At 36.3% G+C, this 18,536-nt stretch overlaps 1 protein-coding gene across 2 annotated transcripts; it reads left to right on the top strand.

Moving 5' to 3' along the window:
• Positions 1-5,839: 5,839 nt before the first annotated feature.
• Positions 5,840-18,328, top strand: chrm5a (cholinergic receptor, muscarinic 5a). 2 transcript variants are annotated; one of them, XM_051134058.1, is made up of 2 exons: positions 5,840-6,222; positions 16,746-18,328. In XM_051134058.1, the coding sequence occupies exon 2, from the start codon at positions 16,779-16,781 to the stop codon at positions 18,150-18,152; it is 1,374 nt and encodes a 457-aa protein (XP_050990015.1). In that variant the 5' UTR covers positions 5,840-6,222; positions 16,746-16,778; the 3' UTR covers positions 18,153-18,328. The 2 variants fall into 2 exon arrangements, with proteins under 2 accessions (XP_050990015.1, XP_050990016.1); XM_051134059.1 differs by lacking the exon at positions 5,840-6,222 and adding an exon at positions 13,096-13,178.
• The last annotated feature ends 208 nt before the right edge of the window (positions 18,329-18,536 follow it).

Raw genomic sequence — 18,536 nt, 5'->3', positions numbered from 1 at the left:
CAGTAAAAATCAGCTAAAACAACTAAAACCAGTCTGGGCTGGTTGTCTAGTCTTAGCTGGTTTAACATGAAAATAGCTGGTTTAACCTTGGCTGGTGTTTTAGCAGGTCTCCCGGCTTGACCAGGTAAGACCAGCCTGACCAGCTAAAAAGTGGCCAAAACCACTTTAAACCACTTTAAAACCATCCTGGGAGACCAGCCAAAGCAGCCATTAGGCTTAGACTTAGCTGTTTCAGTAGGGAGTTGTTAAGCTTTGCTGTGAACATGCACCACAGGTCTCTTTGTGTAAAAGTTTTCACCCCCTCAATGAAAGTCTATGGGATTTTAGGTGGTTAGAATTGCATAGTGGAATGATAGTCTGGTTTTCGAAAACCTAAAGCCGGATCAGTTAGAAAAGATATAGCAACTAACTTCAGACCAGTCTGAAGGTCTGGCCTGAATTACTGGCTCAGAAAAAAAAAAGTAAATAAGCAAGTTGGCTTTCTCAAGACATCTCAACAAGAGCAGTTCATCAAAGAGCCGAAAACCTCCTATTACATCATATAATACTCATTTCTGTCGTTCAAACAGGGGATTGATTGGACTTTGATGGAAACCCGAGACGAGAGCATCATCAGAGCATCAGTGGTGAGGTTTCTGACCCGAGGTAGTGACCAGCATAACCTGCTGCCGTCTGACGTCTCATATGAGATATGAATTACGATGATCTGAAAGTGAAGTTGCACTCCAAGCTGTGATTCAGCCTCCGCAAAGACACAAACAGAGCAGCAGCTTCAGAGATCGATAATCCAAAAAAAGCCTGCGTTACACCAAGAGAGAGAGAGAGAAAGGTCAGAGAGACAGAAACACACGGCGCTGATCATGCTCCTGCTGTTTTATGATTTTCATCATATGATTGTGTGGCTCTGATAAATGCTGAGCTGAGGAAATCGCATTTGCGTTATTGTCAGGAATCATTCACCTGCGCTCCGATGTGTTTATCGGAATGAGACGCGTGCGCTCAAACTAAAGCAGATTAAAGCATAAGCTGAAGAGCAATCAGACAGAATGAGGCTGATAGACGGAGATACACGCAAACACAGACGGATTGAGTTCAACAATCGGCCTGGATCTGATACCAGATACCACAGACACCCGATCTGACCCCGAAAACCACCGATGATTCACTCGCATGAATCACAAGCTCATCTCAACCCAAACGCCGCACATTAGATGTGTTTATGACTCTTACATCTTAAAAGCCATGAAAATGTTTTGGAAAATGATCGTTCTGTCATCATTTACTCACCTCGTGGCATTTAAACCGCCTTGGTTTACCTCCTTTCTGTGAAACACATTAGAAGATATTTTGAGAAATGTTTTTGTCTATACACTGCACAATATGATTTAGTTAATTATCTTGGTTAATATTTCTGTCTTGTTTCCCAGTGCAAATGTCTAAACACCCTTAAAGACGCAAGATAGATTTACTGGAGAATTGAAATGAGTGAAGATTCTGACGGCACCCATTCACTGCAGAGGAGGGCAAGTAATGCAATAACACATTTCTACAAATCTGATGAACAAACTCATTCTAATCTTCGATGACATGTGCACATTTTAATTTTCAGGTGACTTTTTAAATACTTTTTTAGTGGATTTTATGGTACTAAATTATATTTATGCATTAGTTACGATTTGTTTATTATCTGTCAATTAGTTTTCAACACTCTTAAAAATAAAGGTTCTTTGTTGGCATTGATGGTTCCATGAAGAACCTTGAACATCACTCGAACCCTTCAAATGCAGAAAAGGTTCTTTATAGAAGAAAAGGGTTCTTTTTTCAAGAACTGTTCACTGAAAGGTTTTTTGGGGAACCAAAAATAGTAATTCTGTGGCATCTGTGCAAAAACACCCTTTTTGAACCTTTCTTTTTAAGAGTGTTGACTTGAAAATGAAATTTCCAAATGAAACGGTTGTAAATCTTAAATGCTTTGGAGCACAAAGTTGGTTTCTTTTTTAAAAAAGCTACTTAGCAGATTATTCCTGAAGTTAAAAAGTTTAGTACTATTAATAAAAAAAAAAGTAAAACAAAAAAATTAAAAAAACTTTCAAAATTGCATGTGAAATGTATAATTGTACTTTCAATCAAAGCCATAAATCAAAATAAGTTGTGCTCTAAATATGAGGTTGACATCACAAAAAATGAGCTTTCAGTCAGATTTACAAGTGCTAAATCCTTTACCATGTTTCACACCTTTCCAATGAAGTAAAAAATAAAATAAAAAATTAACTGAAGTGTTTTAACCAATAATTTCCTTCAATAATTGTTTATTATGTTTACATGCAAAACACTGTATTTTTTTTTTTAATTTTTAAAAATCACAGCTTCATTAGAATGGTACAAAACTTTGTGGCTTTAATGGCATTTGGAATGTGAACATGCAAAAAAATTGAGGGCATGATTCGAGCAGGCTAAATGGTTCCAAAAAAATAGTCACACTTGTGGTCTTCGGTCAAGAATGACCATCAGAAATGAATGGGAAATCAGCAAAAAAATAATTTTTCAGAGAACACACACACACATTCATAATTATACACACTCAGTTTTTACACACTCATAATTATACACACAAATTTTTGATTTTACTGGGAGGTCCAGTCACTTTTGACTGTGAAGATCACTGTGACTCCCAATGAGAAGCACGAGAGAGTTAATATATCAGCTGTTGATTTGAACTAAAATAAACTACACTGACCAAAATTATAAACGCAACACTTTTGTTTTTCCCCCATTTTCATGAGCTGAACTCAAAGATCTAAGGCTTTTTCTATGTACACAAAATGCCTAATTCTCTCAAATAGTGTTCATAAATCTGTCTAAATCTGTGTTAGTGAGCACTTCTCCTTTGCCGAGATAATCCATCCACCTCACAGGTGTGGATGGAGTGGTGTTCTCTTCACGGATGAATCCTGGTTTTCACTGTACAGGGCAGATGGCAGACAGCGTGTATGGTGTCGTGTGGGTGAGCGGTTTGCTGGTGTCAACGTTGTGGATCGAGTGGCCCATGGTGGCGGTGGGGTTATGGTATGGGCAGGCGTATGTTATGGACAACGAACACAGGTGCATTTTATTGATGCCATTTTGAATGCACAGAGATACCGTGACGAGATCCTGAGGCCCATTGTTGTGCCATTCGTCCACGACCATCACCTCATGTTGCAGCATGATAATGCACAGCCCCGTGTTGCAAGGATCTGTACACAATTCCTGGAAGCTGAAAACATCCCAGTTCTTGCATGGCCAGCATACTCACCGGACATGTCACCCACTGAGCATGTTTGGGATGCTCTGGATTGGCGTATACGACAGCGTGCCTGCCCATACCATAACCCCACTGCTACCATGGGCCACTCAATCCACAACGTTGACATCAGCAAACCGCTCACCCACACGACACCATACACACTGTCTGCCATCTGCCCTGTACAGTGAAAACTGGGATTCATCCATGAAAAGAACACCTCGTGGATGGATTATCTTGGCAAAGAAGAAGTGCTCACTAACACAGATTTAGACAGATTCGTGAACAATATTTGAGAGAAATAGGCCTTTTGTGTACATAGAAAGCATAGTTCAGCTCATGAAAAAATGGGGGCAAAGCAAAAGTGTTGCGTTTATAATTTTGGTCAGTGAAGATCAGGTGGTTCCAGATCTGCTATTAGTTGGAACAACTTTTTTTTTTTTGAGTTTCGATCAACTAAAAAAAAAAAGTTTTTGCTGCTAATTACCTAGTTTGTTGGTTGAATCTAATGTGATTAAAAGTTGTCGTAACTCAAGAAGATTGATGCAGACTGTAGCATTGATTGATTGATTGATTTACAAGCTACAACATTTGTTTTGTAGTTTTGTGGAACATTAGAACACATGGGAGCAGATGTTTATGAGTGTTTTACATTTTTACAATTATGTTATTTGGCTCATTTTGTGCATGTAAATGAAGTCATGAGCCATTAAACTCATTATCATCTTCATCATCATCATCATTTTCACACTCATTTCTACACTTGAATAATAATTAGAGATCTCATTACACACGGCTGATTCTGGCAAGTGCTGACAAGATCTTTGATACGCACACACACACACACACACACACACACTGAGCTCTCAAATTAGACGTGAATATTGATTCTTCCGTGTCTTTCTAAATGATTTGAGTGCAGTTTTTCTGCAGGACGGATGCTCTCAGACTGAAGCACGAGCTGAAATCCGTCCATCTGCTGGTGTAATTCGGGCGTGGGCAGACGGCCAGCGGATTGAGTTCCTGATCGCTGTGACACCGGACGGCCTGGATTACAAACGCCACAGTACCACTGAAAACCAAGACAAGCAGCACATGTGAAGAGTAACTGAGTGTCTGGTGTCACATGAATGAACTTCAGTCACTTCACCAGAACATGATTAACAGTCAGTCTACATCATCCAATATTCATCACACCGCTTCAGTAAACACCACTGCATTCAGATTCCTCAAGAAGGTCCATAATAACACTTTCCACAGTGAAAAAGTCTATATTCTGTTGTCTCTCACATTTGTTTAGAGCTGTTTTGGACTGGTTGATCTGTGCAGACTTCTCTCCTGCTTCAGATTGTGTTCAGCTGATGTTCTGGTGTGCGTGTCAGTGATGGAGCGAATGTGTTATCTGCTCTCACGCAGCGCGAGGATGACAGACGTGATGAAGCTCAAACACATTCAGCTCTTATCATCTCAGCACACGTCTGCAGCGCCGCACAATAACTCAGCTCAACACGGTAATTAACCAGCTGGTTATCTCACCTCATCTGCTGGCTCTCTCACTTCTGCTCTTGTTTTCTCATTCACTTCTCTCATCATTCCTTTCTCTCTTTCAGTTTTTACATTTTTAATTTTAATGGCATGATCATGTTTACATACATTATTACAAAAGCTTTAGACACAAACCAAGTCATGACAACATAAAAACATGATATTACAATAATTCAAAAACGTATTAAAATAAGGTACTAATTAATACAAATAATATAAAAATAATTATTCATAGTAATATATGATTTAAGAGACTTTTATAAAGACACAAACGAAGAAAAAATACTCTCTCAATTTTTTTGTAGCAATAGCCAAAAAATACATTGTATGAGTCAAAAATATTTATTTATTTTTTATGCCAAAAACCATGTTCAGTGAAGATATTTTCTAAACTTCCTACCGTAAATATATCAAAACTTAATTTTTGATTAGTAATATGCATTGCTAACAACTTCATTTAGACAACTTTCAAAACGATTTATCAATGTTTTGTTTTTTTTTGCACCCTCAGATTCCAGATTTTCAGATAGTTGTATCTCAACCAAATATTGTCCTATCCTAACAAACCATACATCAGTGGAAAGCTTATTTATTCAGCTTTTAGATGATGCATAAATCTTAATTTCACAAAATACACCGTTATGACTGGTTTTGTGATTCCGGGTCACAAATGTGTTTATATAAGTTGGTAAGAAAATAATAAAAAGTTAAAATGCCATAAAGTAGATTTTCATTTAAAAAAAAAATGAACAAAATGTATAAATAACCTTTTGCTAACATTTTGGGAACATTATTAAAAATGATAACTTTTACTATTTAAGACATTGAACAAATATTCTATTAATCTACTGGAACACTCTGTTACTCTGTAACACTCTCTCTCTAACTCTCACTCTAACATCTCTCTCTCTCTCTCTCTCTCTCTCTCTCTCTCTTTCAGAGCGTCAGCTGTATGTATGTGTGTGTGTGTGTGTGTGTGTGTGTGGGTCAGTGAGGAGGACGCAGCGCTCACATCTCACTCCTGTTCCTCTCAGGATCTTCATCTCCATGATTTCTCGTCCGGCGCTGGAGCAGCTCACATTAACTCTAGTGCGAGTGTGTTTGTGACATCTGCAGATTCACTCGTGCTCAGATGGAACATTTCACTCACAGTGGATTTATTAACGCTGGAGGAGTAAAAGCGCAGACATTTACCATGTTTACCTGAGGACATCTGCTGCTGGACGAGTCTTCTGTAAGTACAGCTTCAGTCTTTGAAGAACAAGGCAGAGCGGGGCATGTTGTCACACTTTTCCTTCAGTGAAGAAATCTTCAAATCTGGACTCCAGCATTAATTCAAGATCACTGGACACACACTGAACTCTAGAGCGGGGCATGCTGTCACACTGTGTGGGGTAAGTTGTCACAGCTGTTTATTGACTTGAATATCTGTTTAAAGTTGTCTATCTAGTAGTGCTGCTCTTCTTTCATCTTTACATTTTTTCTTTATGTGAATATATATTATTTGTATATTTAATATATTTATTAGTAAATATAATAATGGGTTTTAATAGCTTTCAGCAAAATGTAAGTAATAAAATGATAAAAACAATAATGAAATAAAATTATGGAATAAATCGTAAATCTATACATTTGATATATATATATATATATATATATATATACATAAAAAAATATTAAGCCATTTTTTTTGGCCAAATGAAATTGTTTTTGATTAATTCGTATTAAGTTAAAATACACTTGTCCCGACCTGACATTAAAGACTAAAACTGAGAACACAGCTATGTGGGGTAAGTTGTCACAGCTGTTTATTGATTTAAGTCTCTGTTTAGAGTTAAAATGTTGCTCTCCTTTGTTCTGGACATTTTTCTTTATTTAAATATGAAGAGTTTATTTGCAAAAACAGATAACTCAGTTTTTTTATTTTCAAAAATCATGTTTTTTATTATGTTATTGTGTTTTTTTTTTTACTAGATTAACTAGAATACACAATGAAAAAACAATGAAAAACAGAGTTATCTGTTTTTGCAAATGAACTCTTCATATATTATTTAGATTTTTAAAAAAATATTAATTATTATATTTATTTATATATATTTTATAATATTATATTTATTTATATATGTGTTTATTATAAAATACAGTAAAGTTTTTTAATGGCTTTCAGCAAACTGTAAATAATTAAAAAAATGATAACAATATCTGAAATACATTCATCAGTAATTTACAAAAGTATCAAACCATTGTTTTGGCCAACTGATATTGTTATTGATAAAAAACAAAATGTGACGACTTGCCCGACCTGACTTTTGACGTAAGATTTGAGAACTTGCGTACATTCATTCATGTGGATGTGTTTGTCTGAAGATAACATGTATGTTCACACACATTCACCGTGAATCCGAAGTGAATCTGGAGTCTGTAGAACAAGATTCTGATCTGAGTTTGTTCACACTACAGATGATTTCATCACGTGTGGAGTTTCTCAGACTGTGCTAGTTTAGTGTTTCTGTCCGTCTCTCATTTCCTCTAGACATCAGGACTAATCACACACGAGCCGGACGCTGATTAGAGTCGCTCAGCCGTGATTTTAACGAGTCCTGCAGAGATGTGACCTGTGATGCTGTAAAACACGCTCAAATCAGGCATATTCACAGCTCACATGAGTTTAAAGACACTGCATTTGTGATCAGGCTCTTCAGGACGATGGATGAACAAATATGAACGTAATTATTCACACCAGCACCTTTGAACACTGAAATCTGTCAGCTTCTGTTTTAAAGTGTCAATGAAAAAATGTTGAAACAATGTTTCATGCTGAACGGTTATAAAAAAGGTTTAAAAATGTTTAGAAATCACTGAAAATTGTTTCATGTTTTAATATTTCATCCATACTTATGGCAAAAAATAAATAAATAAATAAATAAACAAAAATCTAAAAGCTAGCTAAAATATACCAGTAAAGCTCAATCATATATATTTCTGAAATTCAAATATATATTTAATTTTACAGAAAATTCTGTAAACCAAAATATATTTTAAAATGGAAAATACATTTGCAGTCTGACAGAAGCCTACATTTAGGTTTTATTTATTATTTATTTTTATTCTAATGTTTATACGTGTTAACAGACTACAAATATAGTTTTTCTTCAAATGTGAGATATGGATATGACTGAAATATATAAAAGACAAATATTTGTTTTAATGCTTTTAAAAAAAGTATATTTATATTTTTAAAATATATTTTAAAAAATACACAAAAAGGTGCAAGAAATGTTAGTTGGTTGAAAATATATTTATGTATATATATGTTAAAACCAAATGTATTTGTTGGCCATTTTTTGTATATTTTGAAATTTATTTAAAACACCATTTCAACATAGTTTTAATATGGCGCAAAATACATACATACATACATATATGGTGTGTTATATATAGTTACACAATAGCCAACAATAGCCTTTTATGCCAAAAATCATTAGGATATTAAGCAACGATCAAGTTCCATGAAGATATTTTGTGAATTTCCTACCGTAAATATATCAAAACTTAATTTTTGTTTAGTAATATGCATTGCTAAGAACTTCATTTGGACAACTTTAAAGGTGATTTTTCTCAATATTTTGATTTTTTTTGCACCCTCAGATTCCAGATTTTCACATAGTTGTATCTCAGCCAAATATTATACTGTATAAATCTCAGTTTCAAAAAATCGACCCTGTGTGTTGAAACATTGTGAAGAATCACAGTGTAAAGAAAAACTGTTTTGTCCCTAAACCTCGACAAACTTAAGACCTCAGGACCAAAATAAACGATAAATAATGTATGATGCGACCCCTTTAAAGCATGCTGATGAATTATGAATGATGAATATAGAGAATATTCCTCAATAATCTGAATAATCAGGCCGTTTACAGGGTCACGGAGCAAAAGCCTTGAAGCTCAGAATGTGAATGAGTTTTGTGTTGTTTTGTTGAATCATTCGTGACATCAGGACTGAGTTCCCTACAGGAGAACACGCTTATCAACTTCATTCTCCTGAAACACATTCACGTCAGTAAATAAGTGAGAAACACAATATGAGACGCTGAAATGGGTTCAGTTCACACTGGAGCTCTGATGTTTCCGTCTTGCTTTTCAGTACCAGCATCCAAAATCTCTTAAAGCACTAGATCAAGTTTGGATTTGCAAAATGACTAAAGAAGAGAAATCAATCAAAACAAAGTGAGTTAAAGCTTAAAACAAGAACAAATATCTGACCGTAAGCTCAGAAAAACTGTTTCAGAGCTTTATTTTGGTAAATATCGTAGTAAACAAGACCGTTATTTTGCACTGCAGGTGAATTCCTGTAGATCTAAGAAGGTTAAGATGTTTGTACTGGTAAACAATGCGGAGGAGCAGCAGTTTTTTTGCAGTGTTGTTGAACACAAACGCACTGCATGATAAATGAGCTGCAGGATCTTCAGCGTCAGCAGCTTCACCTGAGACTCAAACTGCAGCGCTGGAGGAAGTCTGACCGTCGCAGCACAACTCAGGGACATTAGACACGGGTCAGATCACTGCGTACACACACACTCTCACACTCTCTCTCTCTCACACACACACACACACACTGGAATGTGACGTGAGATGTTCACAGACAGGAAACACACTGAGAGTCTCAGAGGTCGTCACTTTCATTACACAGCAGCTCTTATATGGGTCACATCATACCATATTTATATGATTTATGTATTTGCCCTTGAGTTAAGGTTTTTTTAAACAGGTGTGAACATTTGAAATAAATAAATAATAATAAATGCATCCTAAATGTTGGCTACAGTAAGATTTTCTTGCCTTTGAAATACATTTTGAAATATATTTTGGTTTTTGAAGCTTGAAATGAAATATATTTTCAATTTCAAAAAATATATTTCGCGGTTTACAACATATATTTAGCATATATGCGATCCTGGACCACAAAACCAGTCATGAGGGTCCATTTTTTGAAATTGAGATTTATACATCATCTGAAAGATGAATACATAAGCTTTCCACTGATGTATGGTTTGTTAGGATATGATATTAATATTTGGTTTGAGATACAACTATTTGAAAATCTGGAATCTGAGTGTGCAAAAACATCAAAATATTGAGAAAATCACCTTTAAAGTTGTCCAAATGAAGTTCTTAGCAAAGCATATTACTAATCAGAAATTACGTTTTGATATATTTACAGTAGGAAATGTACAAAATATCTTCATGGAACACGATCTTTACTTAATATCCTAATGATTTTTGATTTTGAGCAATGAACCAAACAGCTGACGGTAGCCACTGACTTCCATGTATTTTTTTTTTTTTCTCACTATGGAAGTCAGTGGCTACTGTCAACTGTTTGGTTCCCAACGTTCTTCCAAATATCTTCTTTTGTGTTCAGCAGAAAAAACTCATACAGGTTTGGGGAGAGTAAATGATGTCAATGATCATTTTTGGATGAACTGTCCCTTTAAGAGCTCTAGTTTCCATCCTACTTATTACTGTACCTGACCGGTGCTGGACAGGCTAAGTTTTAGTTAGTTGAAGCTCAGTTTCAGTGGATGATCTGTTTGGTTTGGAAGGAAGTTTTCATGTTTGTTTTAATGTAAATCAATGATCATTTGACTCTTACAGGAGAAGTCCACTTCCAAAACAAAGATTCACATATAATGTACTCACCCCCTTGTCATCCAAGATGTTCATGTCTTTTTTTTTCAGCCGTAAAAAAAATTATGTTTTTTGAGGAAAACATTTCAGCATTTTTCCCCATGTAATTTCCCCATGTAATCCCCCGTTTTTGAACTTCCAAAAGTTTGCAAAGATGTAGTTTAAATGCGGCTTCAAACGATCACAAATGTGGTTGTAAACGATCCCAGCCGAGGAAGAAGGGTGTTATCTAGCGATATATATGTTATCTATTTTCATTAAAAAAATACAATTTAAACACTTTTTAATCTCAAATGCTCGTCTTGTCTTTCTCTCCCTGAACTCTGTGTATTCTGACTCAAGACAGTTCGGGTATGTCGAAAAATTGTATTTTTTCCCCCAACTTTAAGAATCATTTCAAAATCATCCTACATCACTGCAGAAGTACAGACCCAGTGTTTACAAAGTGAACATGCAAAGAAGATCAAACACCCTTAACAAAAAAGGTAAAACAGTGATGTAGGACAGAGTTTTTCGACATACACTAACTGTCATGAACTGGAGCAAAAACATAAGACTTTACAACTGAATTTGTGATCGTTTGAAGCCGCATTTAAACTGCATTTTGGAAGTTAAAAATCGGGGCACTATATCAGTCCATTATATGGAGAAAAATGCTGAAATGTTTTCCTCAAAAACCATATTTTTTCACGACTGAAGACAGAAAGACGTGAACATCTTGGATGACAAGGGGGTGAGTACATTATATGTGAATCTTTGTTCTGGAAGTGAACTTCTCCTTTAAAGAAAGTGTGTATTTCACAGCAGCTTCACAGAAATAATCAGGAAAATGATGCAAACTTCAGAAATGAGACAAATCCAAATGATGAAGCAGCTCTGGCAAAGCACTGATTTGGCTTCATCATCTGATACGTTTATTGATTTTTAGAATCACTGTACACTGTGATGGTCATAAATATACCTCTGAACCTCAGATATATTCTGTGTTTAATGTGAGACACAACAGACAAAACCAGTGTGTTTTCATGCACTGCACAGTTTGTTTTGCTCCATTTTGCCTCCATATCATGTTTTTGTTTTTCAGACTAGGGTAAGAAAACATCCCAAACACAGTTTATTTTATTGCACTTTATCTATTTGCATCTGCAAATTTCTATTCCAATTTATATATTTAAAGAGAGACAGACAGTAGTGAAGTATTTTTACATTACTAAAGTAAATTTAAAAAGTATCTGTAGTTTATCAGTGTTTTTCTTTGTCATACTTTTATCTCGTTTTAGAAATTAAGTTGTTGTTTGTTTTACCTTTAATACTTTAGAATACATAGAATTAAAAATGTAGTACTTTCTTTTGCTCAACTAAATCTTTGAATTACTTTAACTTGAGCAGATGTAAGAAAGTAATAGATTTCTTATGTAATTAAGTGTGAAGTTATATTTAATATAAAACGTAGTGCAGTAAAAAGTACAATATTATGCTTTGATATGTTGTGAAGTAACGTTTTCTAAAGCAGAGTAAAAATACTTCTGGTTCACACTTCATTCACACTGATTTATACAACATTTTACTCCTAAAAACATGGTGAAAATGTGTTTGTTTTCTGTCTGTTGACTGAATCCCCTCTTGAATATGATAATAAAATCAGACTAGAGTTTAAGTCAGGCTTCATCCAGTGTTCAGAACTATGTGTTTGAAATGTATGCAAATGAGTGCATATGTAAATAGCTAATGTATCATTTGCATATTTTAAACAACATTTCAGAAAACTTGTAATACAAAAAAAGCCATCTCAAAATCCTTATCGTAATAAATGATGTTTCACTGTCATCAGTGAAATAGTGTAAAACTACTTTTCAACCAGTCAATATGAAGAGTGAATGATTTGTGAGGTGAATGTGTGTGTTTGTGAGCGACAGTAAGACCAGACCCTCCATCAATATACTGTCATCATTTATTCATCTGCTTCCTCAGAAACCTGCCCACCACATACAGCACTGCACCTTCACACAAACTCAGACTCACTTCAGATCCGTCTGCAGTCGTCAGTAGAAACAAACAGCAAAATCCACCTCCAAAAAAAAAAAAAAGATCACATTTATTGTGTTTCGTCAGCTCGCTCTGAGGGGCAAGTTATTTATTATATATGAAAGTTAATATATTCAGTGGCTTCTCCTACTTTTCTTAGTAATATATTGTTGGATGGAAACGGTGCTTATTCGCTAATGTTTTATGCGATTTTCCAATTTTTGCAATCCGGCTATTGAGCGACTATGCTGTTGAAATCACTTGAGTTCTGACTTGATATTAAACATCTCACACTAAAGTCTGAATATCTGAGATCTGAAGTGATGAAGCTCACATCTAGTGACTTCACTCTTAAAAATAACAGCAAAGCTACATAAAATTATTAACATAAAACATTTTTGGTTGCCCAAAGAAGCAGTTTTTTCCAAAAGAACCATTTTGTTTAGTGTTAAAGGGGTCATTGGATGCCCATTTTCCACAAGTTGATATGATTCTCAATGGTAGTGTAAAACAACACCGCTTTACCATCTCATTTTCTTCCCCAACTTTAAAATCATCCTACATCGCTGCAGAAGTACCGACCCAGTGTTTACAAAGTGAACATGTAAAGAAGATCAAACACCCTTAACAAAAAAAGGTAAAAAAGCGATGCAGGATGATTCTGAAGTTGAAGAAGAAAATGAGATGGGAGTTTTTAGACGCACCTTAACTGTCATGACCCTGAATACACAGAGATCTCATGTGCATCGCAGAGATGAGACAAGATGAGCATTTGAGGTCAAAAAGTATATAAATTGTCAATTTGTTTCGAAAATGACTGATCGTTTCGCTGGATAAGACTCTTCTTTCTCGGCTGGGTCATTTAGAACCATTTGAAGCTGCATTTAAAGGAGAAGTCCACTTCCAGAACAACAATTTACAAATAATGTACTCACCCCTTGTCCTCCAGGATGTTCATGTCTTTCTGTCTTCAGTCATGAGGAAATTATGTTTTTTAAAGAAAACATTTCAGCATTTTTCTCCATATAATGGACTTGATTGGTGTCCCGATTTTGAACTTCCAAAGTGTAGTTTAAATGCAGCTTCAAAGGCTCTAAACGATCCCAGCCGAGGAAGAAGGGTCTTATCTAGTGAAACGATCGCTCATTTTTTTTGAAAAATAAAAATGTGTATACTTTCTAAGCACAAAAGCTGGTGCAGCACAGGCTCTGGGATGCGCGTTCACGTACTATTGAATCACGTCAAAAGGTCACGCGGAACCACAGACCCAGTGTTTACAAAGCGAACGCGCAAAGACTAAGAAAGTGCAAGTAAGTCAAACGCTGTTTACAAACAAAAAGCTACAACGATGTCGGACGATTCTGAAGTTGTAGGAGAAAATAAGATGGAGTTTTTCGTCATTCTCTACCTTTTTGAGCCGGAGTACACTGATGATGAACTCAGACGTGATTCGTAGTAGTGATGGGAAGTTTAGATCATTTCAATGACTCAGACCTTTGAGTCTCGTTCAGCAAAATGAATGAATCTTTTTTCAAGTCATTTCATTCATTTTAACAAAATCAATAACGAACAACTCGAAAAACCTGAAGACTCGAAACAGGTGAACTAATTCCAGTACAGAACCTAATAGGATGTTGCACATGTGCGACTGAACGAGTCACTCCCCGAGACGACTCGTTCTTCCCGAGTCACATTAAAGGTTCGTTCAAAATAAACTAATCTTTCAAGAACGCGCATCCCAGAGCCTGTGTTGCATGAGCTTTTGTGCTTAAAAAGTATACAAATTTCTATTTTTCGAAAACAATGACTGATTGTTTCGCTAGATAAGACCCTTCTTCCTCGACTGGGATCGTTTAGAGCCTTTGAAGCTGCATTTAAACTGCATTTTGGAAGTTGCGGGCACTATTGAAGTCCACTGTATGGTGAAAAATCTTGAAATGTTTCCTCAAAAACCATAATTTCTTTACAACTGAAGACATGAACATCTTGGATGACAAGGGGGTGAGTAAGTTATCTGTACATTTTTGTTCTGGAAGTGAACTTCTCCTTTATGTTTGAAAGAGTAGACTGTAGATATGTGGTATCTTGTAAACATGACTTGGTTTCCTGGCAGGTCTGATATGAATAATCACATCAGAGCTTTAGTTTAGTGCGATGTCTGCAGCTCAACTAGAAGCATTTTTTATTGGTGTATGATTATTCGTGTGGATTTTGATCCGTCTGTTCACATTCACATCTAATGGACACGTCGTGTCACGTTAAACGCATCCAGAAGGCACATGCGCTCGTCCTCGAGTGTTTGTTTGGTTTGTCTTGAGCGTTTCACTTGGATGATGTTGATTCATCATTCAAAAGAAATCACTCCTCCGTTTCCCTGGAAACAAAAAGCCACAGAGACATCAGTGATGAGCGTCCATCCATCCGTCCGTCTGTTCACGTGTGCGGCGTCTGCCAGAAAAATATGACCTGTTATTTGAGCCATTATGTTACTGTTGTAAATGATGATTTTTGGGTGATAATAGATTGATTGGTGCTCATCATAAGTTTACTGCAGTAGTTCAGATCAAGTTTTACTGGTTAGTTAGTCCTTGCTGGAAGAAGTTTGTAATTACACCATCTTATTGAATCCATACACCATCCTCTTTCAACATTCAATCAAAATCATCTGTGCATTCAGACAAAATGATTTATTTAACTTTCTTCTTTTTGCAAGTATGAAATAAATTGTTATTTCATGATATTAAGATCTGCAGATCTGACTGAGGTTCAGAAGGTGATTTATAGCAGTAATGGAGGTTTTGGTGTGATTGTGGTGACTGTATGTTGTATGAATCTCACAGATGCAGCACATGTTGAATGAGATCTCAGTTCTGCCCTCTAGAGGTGTTTCAGTCTCTTCACACTGATGATCCCTGAACAATCAACCATGCATTTCTTTCTAAATGAACTTTATATGGATGATATAATGACTTTACAAGAAAGATTAAGGCAATATTAAGTATAATAGCTCTTATATTAGCTCTTGTCATTTAATCTTAAGAGTTCTAATGTATTTTTTGATGATTATGATGATGGCATTGACATTTTGATGAACTAAATCAATGAACCTTACTAATTTACTCATTTCTTTTGAAGTCGTTTAGAGACATTTACATTTACATTAAGGTTTCTGGCAGATGCTTTAGCAACGCCCGTTCAGATCTGGTCTATTCAAGATCATTTTTAGAAATGTGTTTATAAAATTAAACCGGTGTTATTTTAGTATATGATATTATAGTTTCTATTAGTAGTTCAAATTCCAGTATTCATTTTTAAAATTCAAGTAAATTATTAGTAATTTTTATATTTGATTTTAAAATTTTTATTAGTTTGTATAGTTTCTATTAAATATGACTATTTTCAGTTTATTTTTATTTCAGTTTATTTCAGTTTATTTTATTTCTAGTTAGGCATTTTAGTATCTAATTTAATTTGCCATGTAATATTTATATTTTATTTTCTATCAGCTCCATTAACAAAAATGTTTTAATAGTTTAAATAACCCTGGAATAAATATCCAGACTATTTAGGTTTATTTTATTTTTTATTACAGGTTTTTTTTAACTTAAACTACTTATAATTTGTTCCCAAGGCAACATTCCTGATTTTCTATTATTAAAGTTTTTCATGTAATATTTGTATTTCCAATTACTTCAATGATAATAACCCTGGATTAAAGATTCAGACTATTTTGATTCATTCATTCATTCAGTTTTAAATTTTTATTTATTTTTAGTTGGACATTTAAGCACTTACAATAAATGAAAATTTGTAATGTTTCCTTACTAACTAAAATACGTTTTTCATATTTCATGTTATTTCAACTTTTTTTTTAATTAACAAAACTGTTTTTTATACTTTTAGTTTTAGTTAACAATAATACCCCTGAATTAAAGATCCAGACTTTTTGTTTGTTTGTTTGTTTGTTTATTCAGTTTTAGTGTTTATTTATTTTCAGTCAGACATTTAAAAAAGAATGATCAAAATGTTGCCTTATAACTGAAATTAGTTTTTCATCTAATATTTATATTTCAAGTTATTTTAGCTTATTTTTAATTAACCAAAATGTAGTTTTAGTTTATGATAATATCTCTGGATTAGACGGAATAGAAGATTCCTTATTCTCAGTCATTGTTCTGATGGCATCTAATGTGTGTTTCCTCAGGAGATGGCCGTGCTGAAGCGCGTGTGAATCACTATGGATGGAGAGAAGAACATCACCATCAGCGCCAACATCTCCGACGCGCACCTGCTCCCTCACAGCCTGTGGGAGGTGGTCACCATAGCGACCGTCTCCGCCGTGGTCAGCCTCATCACCATTGTGGGCAATGTTCTGGTGATGCTGTCCTTCAAGGTGAACAGCCAGTTGAAGACGGTCAACAACTACTACCTGCTGAGCCTGGCCTTCGCCGACCTCATCATCGGCGTCTTCTCCATGAACCTCTACACCTCCTACATCTTGATGGGCCGCTGGGCTCTGGGCAGTCTGGCCTGCGATCTGTGGCTGGCTTTGGATTACGTGGCCAGTAACGCGTCCGTCATGAACCTGCTGGTCATCAGTTTTGACCGGTACTTCTCTATCACGAGGCCGCTGACGTACCGTGCCAAACGGACACCGAAGCGCGCCGGAATTATGATCGGTTTGGCCTGGCTCGTGTCTTTCGTCCTCTGGGCTCCGCCGATCCTCTGCTGGCAGTATTTTGTGGGGAAGCGAACGGTTCCTGAAGGACAGTGTCAGATCCAGTTCTTCTCCGAACCCGTGATCACATTTGGGACGGCGATAGCCGCCTTTTATATTCCCGTATCCGTCATGACCATCCTCTACTGCCGGATTTATAAGGAGACCGAAAAACGCACCAAAGATCTGGCTGAGCTTCAAGGAGTCAACTCTTCAACCAGTTCAGATGTGCAGAATCAAAAGATTCGTTCCTGTTTCACCTCGAAGGAGACGTCCTGGTCGTCTAAACCTGTGGACGAGCAGCTGACCAACTTCAGCTACGCTTCATCCGAAGATGAAGAGCGTTCGGCTTCTCCTTGCATCTTCAAAGAAGAGAGCTCCAAGACGAGTCCTGCTCGAAACAAGAAGTGCGTTTCTTACAAATTCAAGGACGTTCGTCCGATTAAGAATGCTAACGGAGACGAAAAGCCTTCGTCGTTCTCGTCAGCCGAGTCTGTGAACGCGCCATCCTCCTCGTCTTCCTCCAAACCCATGGACGGCACGCTGAAAAGCCAGATCACCAAGAGGAAGAGGATGGTTCTGATCAAAGAGAAGAAGGCGGCGCAGACTCTGAGCGCCATCCTGCTGGCCTTCATCCTCACCTGGACGCCCTACAACATCATGGTGCTGATCTCCACCTTCTGCTCCGACTGCATTCCGCTGTCGCTCTGGCATCTGGGATACTGGCTGTGTTACGTCAACAGCACCGTCAACCCCATGTGCTACGCGCTCTGCAACAAGACCTTCCAGAAGACCTTCCGCATGCTGCTGCTGTGCCGCTGGAGGAAGAAAAGGCTGGAGGAGAAGCTCTACTGGTGCGGACCAAACCCTGCTGCAGGAAACAAACTCACCTGAGAGAGTCTGGACTGAGATCTGGGACCAAACTTCACACTTAAACTCGGACTGTCAACTGCACCGCACATATTCCACTGAGGCTTTTCTCAAAGGGATTTACCACCATTCAGCTCTTCATGTTTTTGTCTCTTCTGCTCACCAAACCTGCATTTATATCATCAAAAATACTGTAAAAATTCGAGATATTATTCAAATTTAAAACAGCTGTTTTCTATGTGAATATGTGTTAAAATGTAATTTATTTTTGTGATCAAAGCTGAATTTTCGTCATCATTACTTCAGTCTTCAGCGTCACATGATCCTTTAGAAATCATTCTAATATGCTGATTTGCTGCTTATTTTTTGGAAACTGATACACTACCAAATTCTAAATTAATAATTGTT

This window comes from Labeo rohita, chromosome 17 (genome assembly GCF_022985175.1).
Source record: "Labeo rohita strain BAU-BD-2019 chromosome 17, IGBB_LRoh.1.0, whole genome shotgun sequence".
In the NCBI taxonomy this organism is placed as follows: Eukaryota; Metazoa; Chordata; class Actinopteri; order Cypriniformes; family Cyprinidae; genus Labeo; species Labeo rohita.
The sequence above is the reverse complement of the archived record's forward strand: the minus strand, read 5'-3'. Positions and strand labels throughout refer to the sequence as shown.